The sequence below is a fragment of the Falco biarmicus genome, chromosome Z (genome assembly GCF_023638135.1).
Source record: "Falco biarmicus isolate bFalBia1 chromosome Z, bFalBia1.pri, whole genome shotgun sequence".
In the NCBI taxonomy this organism is placed as follows: Eukaryota; Metazoa; Chordata; class Aves; order Falconiformes; family Falconidae; genus Falco; species Falco biarmicus.
The window spans coordinates 50824110-50843960 of record NC_079311.1 but is presented as its reverse complement, the minus strand read 5'-3'; the positions used below and the strand labels follow the sequence as shown (position 1 = coordinate 50843960).

At 37.6% G+C, this 19851-nt stretch overlaps 1 protein-coding gene across 1 annotated transcript in view; it reads left to right on the top strand.

The window, feature by feature from the left end:
- Window positions 1-19851, top strand: part of CCDC171 (coiled-coil domain containing 171) — a 149041-nt gene that overhangs the window by 83986 nt on the left and 45204 nt on the right. The window contains 2 exon segments of the mRNA XM_056324797.1: window positions 6537-6682; window positions 10072-10126. Coding sequence (XP_056180772.1) covers window positions 6537-6682; window positions 10072-10126 — 201 coding nt within the window.

The following is a 19851-nucleotide window of genomic DNA, read 5'->3' as shown; positions in this document are numbered from 1 at the left end:
GTTTGTCTGGAAGGCCCAGTGTATCTTGGTATTTCAAAGGGTTTCCTTCAGCTTTTTTCAACTTCTATTTCTCTTCAAATGCAGCAGTGTACCTGGCTAATACATTTTAACACCGATGCTTTTGTTTGCTGATGTGAGCAGTCTATAAGGATCTAGCCTATGTGGGAGCAGTTTATATTTTGTGATTACTTATATAACAACTTTCAAAGTTTTGTTTACTTTTACTTACATTGAAGCTGAGTGACCTGTGAACATAGGTTGTTATCTTCTGGAAGAAGTGTGGAATTATTCAAGAATAGGTACAGTGTTTAAATTAATAAGCTCTTTTAATTGACAGTAACTTTAAAGCATGCACAGCTTATTGACTTTATAAAGCATTTTCAGTCATCCTTTGCTGAACACCTTGAGTTAATGCAATTGAAAAATGCATTCCTTTCTTGTTGATCAGAATAGATTTTTTCTCTTGAGAAATAGGTCTGCATTGTAACACAGAGATATACTAAACCTAGCTTTAAGTCTTTGAGGTACTGTAATCCAGCCCGAACCACTGCAGGTAAAATGCTTGTGGTACCTAAACTTGCTTTGGTGTCTGAGAGCTGTGCTTCAGTCAATAAATGGACTGTTGTCTAGACACACATGGGTAATGCTATTCACTTTCACAATGTGAGGGCCTACCATTTCAAATGACTTTTGTAAGAAAAATCTCTTGCAAGATGGATTTTCCCCATCTAATCTATTTAGTGACTCTTGAATAAATTGTTATTGAAAAGTTACTTAATACTTAGATTCTAGATCTTGGTAGAGTAACTGTATCACGGCTGCTTTTTGGGCTACCTCCACCATCACTTAACTTACAATTGCCTTTAGATGATTGCTTGACTTTTTTTTTTTTTTTTTTTATTCTACTGATTTGGCTAAAGCGTTCTGGTATTAGCATAGTTTGTGCTCCAGTATCATGAGGGTTTCTTACATAAAAAAATTACAAGCAATTGCTTTTGACATTGTGTCAGAAATGTGAGAATATGTCTGCACATATCCCTTATTCCCTAGTATTTTCTTGGTTATTTATGAAAATAATTGTGCTGTTCTGCATAGTAGACCCACTTCTGGTCTGTGACCTCACTACACAGAGCACTTTCAGAGACATGAAGTCTGCACCATTTTGCACCTAGTTAGGTACACCGTTGATCTGTAAGCCATGTTTAACTGCTTCCATGCTACATTGCATACTTCAGAGAAGTCATCAGGTATTTTCTTTCTGATTGCCAGCATATGAAAAGATTGCTGCTGTCAGGATGAGAGTCCAGTAGCAAAGAGGTTAAAAAAAATCACTGCTTTTTCTACAAAGCAGGTATAGCTCATTCAGATGTCCTTTTGAGTACTCATATTCTTTTTTTTTTTTTTTTTTCTAGAGAAGTTTAAAGAGCATGTGAAAGCATTTGTTATTGAAGGGATGTCGTGGGTGGTCAGCCTCAGGTTAGCTCAGCTTCACAAGAGCCCAGAAGCCCCATGGAGCTCATTTCAGACTGTTCTAAGACACTACTGCAGCCATGGTGAAACTCACAGTGAATCCAGATATAGTATGTTGATATTGCAGATTGGTTTCCAGTTGAGAAGTGTAAATCCATCTTATTTGTTGACATAGGTCTAAATATATGTCTTAAATGTATTGGTTTTTTTCTAACATATTGATGAGAAGTCTCAGTTATGGGTGGGGTTTTCTGGCCACAGAACTTTTTCCCCTGAGATTTTTTTAATCTTCCATTTTTATAGAAGTTTCATTTTAAGTTGTTCTTGGTAAGTAAGAATTCTTTTCAGAAGACATCTGTGGAAATTCAGCAGTATGGTTTGAGCTAATGTAGTTTGGTTTGCATTGGAGTCATGCAGACTAAAAATACAGTTGACATTAACTATTGGTGTAACTTCTTGTACCTTTTGGATTTGGACCTTTTGAAGACGCAAGACTTCTTTATCTTTCTGTATGCTGTGTTTTGAGGGGCACTCGGAGACCATCCTGAAGATTATATTTGCCAACAGGGATAATGAGGAGTGTGTTTCAAGTGGTGGAGGAATGGATGCTGGCTAAACTATGTATTATTTTTTCATTGTGGAATTTTATTAGTTATGTGTATAGGACAAATTTCAGGATGTTTTCAGTGTACAGCTCTTTTTAAAAGTAATGTTTTGCATATAAATGGAAAAATATACCTATAAAACTTCATCCTGAAAGTGAAATCTTTAATTTCACAAATTAGTTCATAATACACATAGTGCAGTTTATTTGCGTATCTTGTAGTGCTGTGTTGTGGTTGTGTAATTTAAATCTGATTTAGTAAGCAGTTCGATATATACTTAGTTGATCTTGGAAAATATGCTCTCAGTATAAATGTGTCGCACATGTTTTGCAGGGATTTAAACTGTATGACTGTCATCATTTGTCTGGAATGATTGACCATCTGTTACCTTTTGAATAGAGTGCTTTTTTGTCTGTAAAGAATGACAGTGTTAAACTTCAATTTATTTTTGTAACCGGTTTTGAAGAGATTCCTCACTGCAAAGCCTAATCTTGTTAACTCTCTCTGTGGAAGGACCCAGCCAACAGACATCCAATGAGATTTTTCTTCGGTGCTATCAGTTACTTGCTGTTCTCTCCAACAAATGTTTTTTCATGCTCAGTTTATGGGGGGTGGGGGTGGGGTGGGGCAGGGGCGGGAAAAGCCTAAATTTAAAGTATCTCTAAAGGGAACTCCTAAGGTTCTGATGAAAACTCAACTGATCTGTGAGATTTTGGTGGAGTGTAGAGGAAGGAGTGCACTGATGTCTGAATTAGCACCTGAATGCCTAAACATCTGAACGAAACAGGTAACTGACAGTTTATAGAATGTCAGTAAATTGGAGTTTGGCTTCTAAGTTGGTTCAGAATCACTTGTGCTTGAAAGTGAAAGCTCAGCATCTTCACAGAACTATGTGCAGACATAGTAGGTTTTTAAAACCTTCATTCTTATCATATTTAGCCTCAACTTTCTAATGGTTGTAATTGTCCACAGAAAACATTTAAAGATAAATGTATTATCAGGTTTTGAAATTTTCTTATTTTTGTAAATACTCAGACCTGGGGGGCAAAATAAGGGCTATATTGTGGATTAAGTGAAATATCTCAAGGCTGTGCTTTTCTGATAACTGAACCTGAAGTGACCTTTCTCAGACACAATTACAGAGCTGTATGTTTTTCCTTTAATTTCATCAGGGGTTTAATTAGTATACAAATAAAATTTCCCTTATCTTCCTTTCTACCTAATTGGCTTGTCTTAGCTTATATATGAAGAATGTGAAAATGGGCTGTAATTAGGGTGACCGTGTTAACCTTTTTTTCTCAAAAGTACTGTTGCCTAAAGGCCTCAAGGCCTAAAACCAGTGCTTTGGATTATTGCTTTGCAATCACTATGGCTCTCCCATAGGTTTTCTCATGAGCAGAAGGGCTTTGGGTGCTGCAGGTTCCCACTGCTTAACGGGATCTTCATTCTTCTCCCCACTAAATGTTTATTGATTATCTCACTGCTCCACACTCAGCCTCCAACAACTTAATATCAGGTGACAGTCAGGAGAGTTCTCCAAGTAATTAGAGTAGAGCATTGAGGGAACAATTAGGAGCAGAGTTATTAAACTTGATTTATCCTATTCTCTCCTGAACACTTTCTTGGATATCAGAACATCACACTTTCACAATCAACCCTGGCTGAGAAATTAGTGGCTAACCTGCTGCTTATCATTGTTGCCTTGCTGCCTTGCGGCACACCCTCTTGGTTTCAGTCACTCAGCTGGAAATATTAGAGTCCATAAAGTTTATCAAGGGTTTTAATTAGATCAATCTGAAGAAGGAAAAAAGAGAGGCTTAGCAGCCATTACTTTAGAATGCTCCACACTGTAGTTGAGCAATTTCCAAGGCTTGACTTTAACCCACAGTAGCAAGGAGCTTCAAGTGAATGCTGAACTACTTTTGAGAGTGCTAAAATCAGTTTACGTTTTGCCTGGATATTCCATTATTATTGATAGGTAAATTCTGAGTCCTTTGGAGTTTTCTGTAAATAACAGTGAAAGACTTGTATATAATAAAGCAGCTGTTCAGTGAGATACTTGATTTAATCGCTTGTATATTGCTTCGTCACTAGCTAGTGTAGATTGCTGGCTGTGCCTCTGAAAGAGTTTAGGCTTCATGCTTTCATGCCTTTTATTGCCTCATTAATTGCAATTGGTAAGCAAGATTAGTTAGCGGTTCCCGTAAGATTTTGACAGCTAGAGGGTCTCTTCACCATTTGTGGTCAGTGATGAAACCTTTATGTGGGAGCAGACAACTCTTCAGCCTCTGTAGAATGATAGCTAGCTAATGAAAATGAAATAAATGTGCATAATATTTCTATTGTCCTGTCTGTCATCACTCTTTTAGACCACAAGCATCTTGGAGCTAGACTCTGTTCCAGCAGTCTCTACATCTGAAGTTGCTTGCATCAAAATACTAGCAGAATTATGTATTCTGTATTGTCCAGAGCTCAGACCTGTGGCTGCATCTTAAAAACAGATTTTCCAGTCAGATGGGAAAGTGGGGTGGACAGAGCATTGTCACCAGAGACAATAGTTCTCTGTTCAATAAATTTTGTTTGCCAAAAGATGGGAAAAGGAGTGGTGGGGTGGGGTGGGAGCGGGTGGGGAGTGGGCAGGGGGGCAAGACAGGGGACAGGACAAGGACAACTCGACTCTGTTTCCAAAGCTGTTCCCTCAGTGCTGACTTAGCCTAAAACAAACAGTAAACACAGTAAATGGAAGAAGGTAATATTCTTTGTTCTTAAATTAAAAGACAACTCTGTTTATCCTTGCTAATCCACATCAGGGTTTTTTGGAAAAAACTTTTCTGAAAATCTGACAATTCACAAATTCATCTCTTCAGGCAAAGCTTTGATAGCTGCTAGTGGCATTAGGGTAGAATTTCTGAAAGCAACACTTTAGTTTTGGATATCTTTATGCTAATAATGCAGTGGAAGAATGAGATCTGTGCATTTCTCTTTTCTTAGATGAAAAATAGCATTCTTCATTGAAAATAATGACATGAGAGGCAGAAGAGAGTTATTCAACCTGCATTAATTTGAGCAAGACAAATATTAACATTTCTGAGAGGTAGAGTTTCTTAAATAAACTCCTGATTTTTTTTTTTTTTTTTTTTTTCTTACCACGGTGATTAATCTCAGCCTGGATTTTGTAAATTGCTGAACAGGGAGTTTGGGTAGTGGTGCTGTACCTTCGATCCAATCACACTGTTGAAATAACGGGTTGCTTTTTTGTCTTCAGGACAGTTTGAAGAAAACATATGCCAATCCACAGATTTCAGTTTATTTTGCAGGTTTATGCAGTGTTATTGTGTTCTTTGTTATTTTAGGGAATTTTTCTCTAGCATACTGTTTCTTGAAGTGCCTTTGACTCTTGGCTAGGCCTGAAGCTTTTTCAGCTTAGTTGAGTTTTCTAAATTTCCATCAGCGTTTTGTATATACTGTTCTTAATACATATCTGCAGCATAATATATGTTCTCCGTGTTCTACATTCAGGTCAAGTACTCCTGAGTACAAATTATGCAGCGCATTCTTAGAACTTAAGCAGAAAATATATCTATAAATCTTAAAAACAAGGTGCAAGAGCTCAGTCTTGCAACTGTGCAGCCTTCTGTATCCTTCTGTCTTGGTTTAGAATCTCTCAGGGAATTTGCATTTTGTAAAAGAATGTGTATTAGCCACAAATTATAATTTCTTTCTAAAAAGGCAATTAACAGCTGTAAGTAATATACACATTTAACAAACTATGAAATCACATTATTAATACTCCAGTCTATAAAAGTATTGATTTATCCCAGCAGAAAGGAGTAGCAACTAGCTGTGTTCTGTATTAATTAGTTTTGTGTGCTATTTGTCATCTATTGGATTAATCTGAATTGATTTAAAGCATGTTGTGTTACTTCTAAGCTGGAGAGAAACATTAAAAAAATATACATGTAGTATTTTGCATATTGGAAAACTTACAATAAAATAGTGAAAGCTCCACAAAATAGTGATTTATTCTTAGCAAGAATTACAGCAAAACTATGCTTAATGCACTAACAAGAATGTTAGGTTCTTTTTTTAATCCTGAAATTTCTGAATAACGGAGAGTATTTAAATAAATGCTACTTCGTTTATTCCCTTTCTTTACTTGTGAATTCTTTTCTTTAGTTTTCATTTTAAATTAAGTTTTGAGAGTATTTTGTTACATATGTTCTGTTGATCAACAAATCACTTTATTTTATAAAACATACTTGTACATAGGAAATATACTAAAACGGGGGCGTGTGTCCTGAGTTGTAATGTTTTTGCTGGAGAATTCATAAAACCTTAGTATGTAATGGTCCAAATCTACTTCACAGTCAGTCTGTTTTCCACTTTGTTTAATAGCCTGTGGCATAAATTGAAGTTAATTATTTGGGCTGACAAGTAACTCTGCTTTCTGTCTGCTTGCAGAGACTCTCCAAGGCAGAGACAGAGCTGAGAAGAAAAGATCAATCTCTGCGTCAGCTCAATAGACTTCTTGCCCAGCTGGAGCAGGACAAGCGTGGACTGAAAGAGAGCATCCGTGATGCAGAGAGTGCCCTCTGCATGGCAGCGAAGTGAGCGCTGGGACCTTGGGGAGATCACTTAAAACAGACAAAAGATCAATTCTTACTTTCATGCACAGGGTTTTAGCCCTGGCTAATGTAATGCTGGAAAACAAAAGTACATCTGTCTCTCTTTGAAATTCAGTGATAGTCTTCTAAAAAGAAAACTGTTAGTTCAAGATACTGGATGCTATGTTTTCTGTAGTTAGCCCATCGTAGTGCTTTAAATTTTGGGTCCTGAAATAGCATGGGCATTTTTTTTTTTTTTTTTTGCCAATTAGTGATGTGACAACCATCTTTTTGGCAGATCTCTAGTGCTCTGTTTATTTAAGAAATGATTGCTTGTTTTTTCTATTTCCATGTCACTTTTTATAGAGAGATAAAATTTGTTTATAATAAATACAGAATGGGCTGAAACCCATTTTGGACCTAGTCTATCTGTGGATAGATCTTACAGCTGGTTTCAGAGAGTTTTGGATTTGACGTAAAACCCGTGCCTTTTTATACCATTACCTGGAGTGTGGAAGGAAATGTGTTCAGGGACCAATCGTGAAAAGATTGGTAGTCAAAAGATGTTCCATTGACTTGAATGAGATTACTACTATCCTTTTACAGTCATAAATTCAGATAACACAGTCTGCAAAGATTTATCTTTTTATCCATTACACTTGTTGTAGCACATACTTTGAATATTGTTGGTCCATGGCTAAGATTTACAGTAAGTTTAATTTAAAATTAAAATTTCTCATTATGCCTGGGATACATTTGACCTCTGAAGAACAATAGCTTGGAAGCTTTAAGGGTTTTATGCACAAGTGAAATAATATAATTCATATAGTTACCAGTGAAATGTTTAATTAATGCTAATTAAAATGATAAATCTTATTTGTTATGAGTGTATTAATCCAGATGTCACCTGAAGAAGGGTTTGTTCTGGAAAGCTTGCCCCTTTTCACCCTGCCCGAACCTGTTTTATGCACTCTAGTAAAGATCATTGCCTGTGGCCCTTCGTATATTCAGAAGAGGTTATTTTAATGTGAAGTGGTTTTAAAACTGCCTTTATTTCTGTGTATAGAAGTTGAGTATTGACAAAGAAAAAACCCATACCATTTATTGTTCTACCAAGTCTTCATAACAAATGTCTTTTTTTTTCCTCTTCGGAAATATAAGCAAAATAGGTGAAATACACTTTACTTTTGTCCAGAAAATCTTATTTTAATGCCTTTTCCTTAACCTGAGTGGTTATAAGGAATAAATGGGTGTCTTTCAAGTTTTTTCATAATCTTTTGTACATCTTCAAAGGATAGCAAGATAGCTGGCTCATTCTGAGAATGGCTATCTTGATTTTCTTGCAGTGGTTGCCAGCAGTTCTGTTCCACTTTCCTCCAGAGTAGGAAGCAGTATTAATAAAAGTGTCTGTTAGTGAACTTGACAGAAATTTAGTAGCCTTTTGTCATTTTTCTGCTATACAGAAATCCCCTACGAAACCTTCACCCCAGCTATTGTATAAAAAATGATGTTCCTCGTGCCTGAACTACATTTCTGGATAATAATCCCAGAGAATACTTCTATGATCCAATTCCAATTTCCCTTACACGTGTAGCAGTTGATGAATATATGAAATACAGTGAACTAAATGTGGATCCTGGCATGTAGAGGTGCAATAGATTAATTTTTAAAGCTATTTTCCTAGGTGCTATAAATAAATATTACCAGATTCGATTTGAAGATGTTTTTTAAGGTAATAAATCTACCATAGTCAGAGGTCTTTCTGTTCACAAAAATAAGAACCTGGGAACCACCTATTAACCTGGATCCAAAATTCCATCTAAAGATACTTTCCTTTTTATGGTGAGCATTTGAGAGTATGCGAGGAAAAGACTGGCTTTTCTGTCAGTAACTAACTTTGAAATTAATGGTGTTGAACTGGCTCTCTAGAACTGACTTCACCCAGAGAAATAGCAGTCCCTACATAAATGAGGCCAACAGAGAAGGTGAACAGCATGTTCCTATCAATCTAGTCCAAAGAAAGGCAGGAGAAAAGAGAAAAATCTCTGACAGCTTTACTAGGAGTGTAAAAGCCAGTCCTACTTTTAGGGTCAACTTTTGGTATTTGCTGCTAGGGTCGTATGAATCAAAAAATGAAGAAGCAGCAGTTATTCCAGGCAGAATGCCATGGTTTTGACTGGAGAAAAGGAGACTGAGGGGAGACCTTATAGCTCTCTAGAACTATCTGAAAGGAGGTTGCAGCAAGGTGGGTGTCCATCTGTCCTCCCAAGTAGCAAGTGATAGGACTGAGAGCAAATGGCCTCAAGTTGTGCCAGGGGAGGTTTAGACTGGATATTAGGAAAAACTTATTCACTGAAAGGGTTGTCAAGCATTGGAACAGGCTGCCCAGGGTAGAGGTTGAGTCACGATACCTGGAGCTAGTTAAAAGACATGTAGATGTGGTGCTTAGGGACATGGTTTAGTGGTGGACTTGACAGTGCTAGGTTAACGGTTGGATTCAATGATGTTAAAGATGTTTTCCAACCTAAATGATTCTGTGTTTCTATTACATTTGTTTTAGGAACTGTAAGAGCTCGAACAAAATATTCACATAGCTGGCAAGGTAAAAGACAGTCCTGGAATATTAAGGTGTGTTAGCTTTTCTGGCGTGGTTTCCACTTGATTTTCTGTGTTGTTTTGTTGGTCACATTGTCCTGTTCTCCATAGTCTTATGGTATTATGCAACTTTAATTCTGTTTCTGTCAATGCATTGGATGAGACCAAGGTTTTTTTGTGGAAGCAGAACTGATCAAAGCTGTCTTTCTTACTGAAGCCCTAACCTACAAAAACTCATGAGGATAGTATTTAATTTTCCAAACTTCTGTTTTGTAATGATAGGATCCTTGACTAGACTTCTTTTGGAGACGGACCTGTGGAATGTTCGGGTTTAGAAAAGACAGGAAGACTTAGATGCATATAAGTACATAGTTGTTAAGCCCATATAATTGGTAAAAACTGGAATTTGTCAGTGTTTTCCAGCATGAGAATGTAATCTCTTCCTGGTAGAGTCTGGGTTATTCAGCATGCCCTTTTTATCCAAGGTTGCAGTTTCTTCTCCAAGAAGATGGTGGTTGTTCATTGGTTTGCCTGTAAATACAGCTAGTTTAATTGCTTACCCAAACAGAAACATCTTTCATATAGAAACATGCCAAACAGTAGTCCATGAGCTACCTTATAAGGTTTACACTGGAGATACAAAAGGTAGAGATACAAACACGAGTCTGAGTTATCAACAATTCTTTTTAAAGACATGATGCTTTTAAAGTAGCAGAAAATTAATTTCTACATCAGTAGAGCTTCAGTTCTATTAACTACTCTGTTTCCCCCCCCCCCCCCCCCCCCTCTTTTAATAGAGACAAAGAATTGATTATTAGTCATATGAGATCTGTGGAAGCCGCTCTTCATAAGGTAAGAATTTGAGGGTTTCTCTCTGCATTTGTATATGCAAACACCATAAGGGTTTTACAACCGCTTATTCTCAGGGAAGGAGTGGAATAGAAGTTGTTGTAAAGCAACTTCCTTTTCTTAGCGTTTAAGTTTCTACCTTCAGCTTCTTTCATCTCCAAATCCACTCATATTTAGTGAAATAAAATACAATTTTGTAGTACATGGACTTCTTACTTTTGAAATAAAACTTACTACAGAATTCACCTTCCTTCCCTCAATCAGTGGGCACTATTTCTGATTACCAAGTGAAGGATATTGATCTTCCAAACAATGGGTAACTGCTGCTGAGTTAACTCTCTCTACTGAGTCAGGTGGAGGTCACCTGGTGAGGTCATATATGTGATGGCCCTAAGACCTTTGGCTTTGTGCACGCTCCTTCAATCTTTGATACATGATAGATAAAAGAAGGAAAAGACAGTATTAACCCGTAATCAAAAATTTCATGATACTGATTTTAAAACCTTTTTTAAATGGAAGTAATAATCTCAGTTTGTCTCTGACTTGTACTGTTTTGCCCTGCTATAGTATTTTTGAAGGTCCAACAAAGCTGTTTACATTAATTAATTATTTGGGAGAAAGGGCTTATTGTAACTGTAGCTCTAGTGGTCAATTGTTTTATAACTGGGTTTAGTCTAGACCAACACAGAGCAAAAGAAGTGTTTTTATTACCTTGGAGTGTTCATTTCCCTTATCACATCTTGAATTCTCAGCGACAGGGGAATCTATTCCCTTATTTTAGTTTCTGTGTCCACCAAAGCTGCTGTTAATTTTCAGGTACCTTTTTCAAGTTTTTCTTTCCTTTAACATTCACAGAAAGTGACCGTACCTAAACAGCATGTTTTAGCTGCAGCAAACTGTGCTGGTAGTAATGACTTCCTTTGTGTCCCCATCTTTTTCATACTGGCTTCTTTTCAGATTGGGAAATACGTTTAATGCAGGAAGTGCTGTGTTTTGCAGTAACATATGAATGTAATGTCTTTGGCCTTGAGAATTTACTGTTCTGCATTGCAAGTTTACGTTTAGATTTAGAAAGCAGTGCTGTATATCCACAAGTATTGAAATGTTTGGGGAAGGGTTATAGGCAAGGTCATTTGCTTAGTACTGATCTTCCTGGTGCAGTGAATGGATTGAGAAATGTCCATCTTTCTTTAGGAATTTTAGTTACCACATCTGCTTCTTAGTTCTTGGTGTACATAGTTGTTAGGCCCAAATAGCTTATTATTGAGTAGCAGAGTAATCTATCCTTTCTGGTTTGTCAGCCTAAAGAATGAGAAAAACCTGAGTTAGAAATGTCAGGATGCTCCTTTCAGCAGGAACTAAAAATAATTGATTGTAAATAATTCATAACTTGGCACATCATTTCTTCTATAAGAACAAAGGAAAAATCTTGATCTATCTTTGGGATATATCTGAACCCTACATCGTAATGTTAGTTAATTATCTAACATAAGCATGGCTTACGTGTAAACCATCAAGTTTACACTGTTGTTCTTAAAGGTTTTCTCACACAGTGAAAAATCAGAACATGATGCAGTAGACAAAATACTAGTAAAGGAACCACAGGCCTGCCTTTTCCCCTGTAGAAATTCTGGGAACTGCTTTTGCTTTCAAAAAAGGAATCAAAAGAAAAAAAAAAAAGTAAGTTCAGAATCATCTGGAGTTGAAAAAGTATTACTATTAGCTGCAGATATGTTTATAAGAGTTTGAAATTGAACGTTGTCGTTATTCTACATTGATGTATTCATGAGCAAATATCTGCAAAATTCCACTGCATCACTTGTAGGATCTGTGCTGTCAATGCATAATGCTAAATTTTTGCCTATAGAGCTCAGAGGGATTTTACAGACATCCTTAGTAATCTTAGTTAGGCTCCGGATAAGACGGTGTACACTGATAGCCATTAAAGTGACCTCGTTCTTCTCTGTACTCTATCACTGCAAGAATTCCAGAAGGCAGCAATGTAGGTACTAGATCATCTGCCTTTGGGTATACTTGGCTGTAACATTCAGCAAACAAAGCAAAAAGAAGCAGAGCTGTGGGAGATCACCTCTGTGCACGCTTCTAATACAGCGCCAGTTAAGGGATCATTTACGGCACCTACTGCCCCCCAGTGACCGGATGGAAAATCTAGTGTCACACGACTGGCTGCGTCAACAAGCGCTCGGGCGTGCTCGTGCCCGGAATTATTCTTTTAAGGCCATTACAGAGCCACCTTTTTAAATCATCATGAATATTTGTGAAGCATAAGTGTTGAAGAACTTGAGCATGTGCTATGCTAAGAGAGGAAACAGCTTTAGCAACTAGTTCCATATCCTTTATAGTCTGCAAGATAGTGTCTAGATAGATAGTTTTTGTGTCATCCTGAGGGGTCTTGTCATGTTGGCTATCTTCATCTGACTCCTGGAGCTAGATTGTTTGCAGACAGTTTCCTTATACCATTAAAATAGGAGATATTTTTTGGGTTTATACCATCTAAATGATGAATTTCAAAGTGCAACGTGAATGTTTTAGCAAATAATAATAATTAAAAAATACCACCAAGGGCAAACAAAGTTATCTCAGGAAGATTTTGTTTTGGTTCAGTTTTATTCTTACAATATTAAAGACCAAAAGGTAATAGCTGGATTTTTGTAAAATCTAGGTTTGGAAAGTAGATGCAATTTTTTTCATTTTTTTCTTCCCTAGAATCTATTAGATAGCCTTAAACTGAAAAAGCTTAGCAAAGTAGAACAGGTTTAAACATTGGCTACTTAAGAGAACTTGTGTCCATAACTTGAACAATTCCTTTTAAAAAAAAAAAAAAAAGCAGCCCAATGTAAGATGCAAAATGGTAACAAAAATAAATTAATTTTTACTAGAAGAGTTCTTAGAACAAATTCGTTCTGATTGAAGTTCAAACATAAAAGGGTTTTCCTAAACAGTCTTCTCATCAAGAGAGAAAGCATTTAAGTAAATGTCTTATTTTAAAACCCATCTGCAGTCCTTTTTTTATGTGTGAAAAATAGATTATTTCTTGAAACACCTTCTCAAGATATTTCTGAGAGGGATTTTGTTATAAATATACCAATGTTATACTTGTTGATAAACTATATTTCATTTTTTTTTCTGTACTTGTTAATATCACATTTGCATTAACTGCAAGAGACATTAAATCTGTTAGTTTTATTCAGCTAGATTCTTTAACATGTGTAATTAATGACTTAATAGTTATGGTAGACCCATCAGTGGAAGAAATGATTTTACACGATCTCTGCTAAAATCTTCAGCCTTCCCTTTGTATCGCTTCTCAGTTTGAGTGTCGGTGGTGGGTTAGCCTTGGCCAGCAGCCAGCCGTCCACCCTGCTGCTCTCACTCCCCCCTCAACAGGGCAAGGGGGACGAAAGAGGATGAGAAAGCTTGTGCTTTGGGATACAGATGAGGAGACTGCAGACTGGGTACTGTCACAGGTAGCACAGAGTTGACTTGGGGAATGTTATTTTAGCGTATTATTAAAATAGATTTATATAGTGGGAAAGAAAGAAAAAAAATCAGCATCCTCCTGCCTTTTAGGCTCAGCTTCGCTCCCAGCCCCTCTGCCCATGCCCTGAAGCGCAGGATGGAGGAGGGGAAGGGGGTAGCAGTCCAGCCCATGGCGACTGGCTGTTTCCCTGCTCTGGTGTGTGCTTTCCACATGGGCTGCAGTCCTTCCAGAATACCTGCTCTGGCGCGAGGTCCTCCACAGGCTACAGCGTGGACATGTGCTCCAGCACGGTCCTCTCAGCATCGGGGAAATGCCTGATCTGGTGCCTCAAGCGCTTGCCCCCGCACCTCACTGCTGCTGGGACTGGTGCCTGCAGGGCTGTTTCTTGCTCTTTTTCTTCCCTCTTCCTCAGCCTGTGTGCTGGTTCTTGCCCTTTCTTAAATACGCTTTCACAGGGAGGCCCCTGTCTTGGCTGCGGGGCTCGGCATGCCCTGCGGTGGGTCTGTTGGGGCCAGCTGAGGAGCCTTGGGGCAGCCCTGGCTGCCCCCCGCAGAGGCCACCTTGCAGCCCCCCGCTGCTGGCGCCTGGGCACCCGCACCCCTGCAGCGCTGTAACCGCCCAGCCTCCCTGCATCCTTTCTTTCTAAACTCCACGTGTGCAAAACACCACCATGGGCAGGCATTCAGGTAAGTAAGCCTAAACAGAGACAGAAAATGGTTTCAGATTCCTGTTGTACTCTTTAACTGTTAAAGTCTTGACAAGCCTTATGGGCTGGCAGGGTTTTCAGCCTGTCCCAGCCGCAGCTGCCTAAGATTTGGCCATTTTAACAGGTTAATAAAATAACTGTGTCTTCACAAGCTTAGACTGTTACCCACTGGCCTGGGAGGCTGATGAGCTGTAATAAGAAGTCAGTAAAAATGAGAAGATTCCTCCCCTCAAAAATCTTTTTCCCTGTACTAGTTAGCAATCTACTCATTCTGACATTCTGGGACAGTTCAGGGATTAAAGCACCGATCCAGTACGGCCCTTCTTATTTTTGGCACTTGATCTGAAAAATTCTTCTTTATCCACTTCTGTAATGCACTTCATTTCTGCTGATTGAAAGGTTCATACGCCAGCTGGCAGAACAGCTTCCATGCAGACTTGTCAGCAGTCATGCCTTGAAATCCTTCCACCATTGTGTTTCATTGCCTCACCGCTGCTCCCCTTCCACCCTTGTTGCCTTCTCCAAAAATGTCCCTAAAGTGGCCATGCATGAGGTATGGGCCCCACAGTTCTATCAGCTGAAAAGAAATCTGAACACTGTATGATCCATCCTGTTACTCACATGCAAAATACAAAGACAAAACTATTTTTCTTTACCCAATTTGATGATGTTTTTAATACAGGACAGAGAGACAGTTGGATGTGGGGTGAGACCATTGAAGACTTGAGGATTAGTAACATCATAGCATTAGCTTGCTATTTCTGATGTGGTCCATAGCAATAAAATGCTTGTTTTTATGATGGTTGTTTTATGGCCTGCAATAAATTAATTTACAATAGGTTTAAGTCCATATACAAGTGACTACGTCAGTAACAGCAAGCACACAGTGTAAGTGGCATTGTTAGTTTCAGCAAGAAGACCACAAATTGATCAGGGCTTGAAAAAACAGAACAGTTACGAGGCTTAGGTTAGCTGCCATGACCAGACTTCACCAGATGTAACCTGCTGCTTTTAGGTGTAGTGCTCAGCCACATTTCTCTCAATTAACTGGGATTTATAGTCTGTGGTATTATTTAGTTAACAATGATTTTAAAGCTCTTGTTTTAGAGATTTCAACTTGACATTTTTTCCCTAGCCTGATGTCGCTCCTGGAGCTGGTGGTTCTGTGTGTTTAGACACATTAGCAGGTGAAGTCTGCTTGTGTGTAGGCTCAGATTCTGTTCATTGCTGTGATCCTTCGTTGTTCTAAACTGGCCTTTTCACAAGCTTATTGAAACAGTGGGTATGTGTACATGCAGTAAAATCACAAAGAAACCCAAATACAATACTAAAATTCTAAATGATTGCTGTAAGAAGTTTATAGTAGGAAACAAGCTATTATTTCTCTGTGGTAAGAAAAAAAGCAAAGTAAAAACATTACCTTTTTTTCTTCTCTATTTCAGATCAGCACCTCTTCATTTCAGTGTTTTGTGAATGACTTTTGTTTCTCCCCTCTAGTAATCTGACTTTCTTGATCCTTGTTCCTAAAGATCAGTTGTGCAGGACATACAGGTGTTAGCACAGCTGGCTTGCTGATGACAACTCTGTCCATATAGCTGTCTAGTGTGTCATCACTCATATTGTTCAGTGTCATTCTGACCTAGCCAAGCTAAAAATGGTACTCCAGCTCAAATGGGATTTAAAAACCTTGACAAACTAAAGATAAGACATTGCCGAATGTCATATCCGTGTGCATAACTGTTTTTAGTTTTAGACATACCTAAATAACTAATTTCATGGTGCATTTGTCTTGTCTTTTGTTGTTTGTTTTCTTTTAAAGGCTGAATACTTTTGTATTTGTAAGTATTCAGTAAGAAACAAATCCTTTTTTTTGAGAATTGTGGAATTACTGAATACATTAACTGTTATTTTCTCCAGACACAGGTTCATTTTCAGCCCAAGGTTACTTAAATCCATTCATAGGGGATGTATTATAGTGCACGTCCTGCAACTACAGCAAAGCTTAGGCGCGGTGGTCAATGTCTGCAAAAAACAACTCTGGATCAAATTAACATCTTACTCAACAGAGCGTGTAGTGTGTGTGTGTGTAGTAATACGAGAAGGCTTGAATTATAGGTAAGCCTGGGATGGTATTCGACTCTGAAAATTAATTTCTAGAATCTCGACTAGTCTTTGAGAGAGAAAGAAAAAAAAAAAAAAAAAGCCAAGCGTACCCAAAGCATCAGTTTTGAGATACATCTCCTTACATAAAAGCTGTTATGCAGTAATTAATTTTCTTTTAAAATCCACCTTTGAAATGGCTTGTATTGTCATTAAATGCAGATTGTATGGCAGTAATCAAAAAGGATAGTCAGTAAAGCTGTATGCTAATACAGAAATTGTTAGTAGATTTTAAATTAAGTGAAATATTTGGTATACCTAATTGCATTCATGTATGGCTACCTGCAGTAGGGTATATGCAAATGCTATTTAAAACCTCCGCTATCAACAGAAGTCAGACCCTTGGGTGTGAGGATGTATTCCTTCTTTTGATGAAAGTATGCAACAATCTGCTGGCCTTTAATGAGTACTCAAACCTAACTGTGGTAGCCATATAACAAGTATCTATTAAACTGTACTATATAGCTTCCTTTCGCTTCTATGAGGCAGTATTTTGTCTAAGTAAGATATGTTGCAATTTGGTGTAGTTCAGTTTGGTGGTCTTGGGGAAAAAAAAAAGGAAAAAAGGAGTTTGAGGGTTTGGTGGCGTTTTGTTTCACTGCCACCCCCCCACCCCCCCCCCAGTTCAGTTGACTGGCTTTGTTCCCAGCATCATTCCTCACCTGTTTCACTTTCTAATTGTGGCTATAGTTTTCCAGTTTTCTGATGTTTGACTTAAAGCACCTTCAGTTTTCAGCAATTTAAGCAATGCAGTATTGTCACAGGCAGTCTCTCTGCTTGTGCAATGATCCTTGATTGCTGAAACATCGTGATGAAAAAAATCGGGTCGCTGATCATATAGGCAGGCCCTCTTTCAATAAGATGAATAGACATTTCTTGAGAGCAGATTCAGACTCTGGTGTTTATAGGCACTGATATTAACCGATTGTCTCTTGGTTCTGACAAGGTGCTTTAGTATATACTTCCTTGGATGTCGCACATGCCAAATACTTTGGCAGAACTTACGAGGTCTGTATTGCCTTAAAGGGCTAACACTTCAACTGTGATCACTGTTTTCCAGAGAGCCTGTACTCTGGAATGGCTGGGTATGGATATATTCTTAGAAAGATCATCTGTATTGGCAACTTAATTGAAGAACTACAGTTATCAGTGCTATTCAATACTATTGTTGGTGCAGATTCCTTCATGTGTATTCCCTTGTATTTTTTAGTATAGAGTAAAAGAACATCAATGACTCATAATTAAACATTACAAAATTAGGAAGTGTTCATGACAGTTTAATTCTTTACACCAATGTGTATACTTTTTTATTGTTCTCCTTAGATCCATGATCATTTGTGCCACTGTAACAAAGACTTGCCCATTCAAATGAGTTTCTATGTAACTTATTTCTGTTTAAGTGCTTCTCATCAAGGAAGGCAAAGGACCATGTTCAGTAGATGTGCATCTCCTTGTTTTGTGCAATACGGCCTCCATCCCACATGCTGCCCTGGAGGTATGGACATTATGCAGCTAAATCAGCCACATGTTTGCAAGACTTTGGTTAAGATTAAGATGGGGTTTGTATTCAAACTGTCTCCTTCTATTTTAAGAAGTTCTAAAAATATTTTTATTAATTGTATGACACATGCAAAACATAATGGTGTGGCAGAAACCATCTTGTGTGCACTCTTTTAAAATGGTTGCATAACATTTGTAGCTTCTGTTTTCTCAGCACTATGGTCATCTTGAAGTCAAGCAGACTAAATCAGTTTGAATTTACTTATTGTGAAATCACTGCATCGTTCTATTTTTTGTTCCATTGTTTAAATTGTAGGTGATACGCTATTAAAAATAGGAAATGAAAGTAAGCCCACAGTCTCTTACTTTCTAAGTAATGTTTTTTATGTAGAATCAGTGAACTTTGAACTTACAAAAAGTTCTCCTATATAGCTTACATAATGAATTTTTATATACGTAAATAATCTTACCTTTCCACCCTAAGAAAGCATTGAATCAGGACCAAAATAAGGAACTAAAATCTCAGGGGTTTTATACCAGTCAGACAGTAACGGGACAAAGAGAGAGGGAGGGGTAAGCACATCTCAGTACCATTTACAACTTGTTAGCATTTAGTACCGTATCTCTATGGGCATAACTGGACATAGCAGCTCAAACTGTGCAGAGGCAAAACAAAGAAGTGAGCACAAAAGTGGACTATAGACAAAACTATTGTTACCTCTGATCAGCAGAGAATTTTGTAAGATCATTTTTGGACATGTAGAATTAGCCCATCAAATTGTACTCCTTGGTTCAGTCAATAATGTAACTTCAGTTTGTTATTCAGTTTCAGCTTTGATCTGAATTAATCAGTACTTTATTGATTTTAAATTGAGTGGCTATAGTGTTGTCTTCTGTCTTGCTCTCTAAATTAATTAAAAAGTTAAACACTGTCATAAGTCACTGTGCTTCTTTGTTTGAAAATGTTTTGAGTTTTGTAGTACAGTTGTGTGGATCTCTTTGTGCTTTTGCCTCTTTTCAGATGGTATTTATTTAAGGCTGCCCTGGTTTCAGCTGGGATAGAGTTAATTTTCTTTACCAGCTGGGGTTAAACCACCACAAAGGCTAAACTGGAAAATCTAAAGAGCATACTTAGCAGCCAGCCCGCTGTCACAGTACTTAACTATGCTCCATATAAAATCATTTGCAACTTTTCACAGTCTTAGCCAAAATTACATTTTTCAAAATCAGAAATAGTCAAAATCTTCACTAGCATTGAATATAGATACATTTATATATTTTTTTCCCCTCTATTAAATTTTTAGTACATGGAAGTGGAACTGGTTTTAGGCTTTTTTTAAATCATTGCAGTAAGCCTGATTAGCTGATGAGGTTTTTTAGATTATAGCATTAGGTCTCTAGCCTAAGAAGACCTCTGAGATAAAATAGTCTTGCTTTAGATTTCATGTGGAGAAAAAACCAGTGACATTAAATACAAAAAAACCTCTGAAACTTGCATCATAAAGCTTAACTATGTAGGATGGTTTTCCTCCCTGTCAAGCTGCCAAAAAAAAAAACCCAAACCTTTTTTTCAATAAAATTACTTTTGCCTGTATGTGTTTGTGATTCTGTGTGAGTACCATGCTTACTTTCTTAGAGAATTAGGAAATAATCACAGTCTCTCAGCTCCTGTCATTAGCTTTCTGGATCTCAAAAAGGAAATAGCCAGGAAGTGATGAATTTAGTTCTTAATTAAGATTTCTTATATGTACAGCCTATCCAGCAGGATTCCATGCAAGCATGGCCATTATAGCTTTCCATTCCTTGAATAGGTAGCCAGCTTGAAGGCTGTTTTCACTTTTAGTGAAACAATGTTATTTG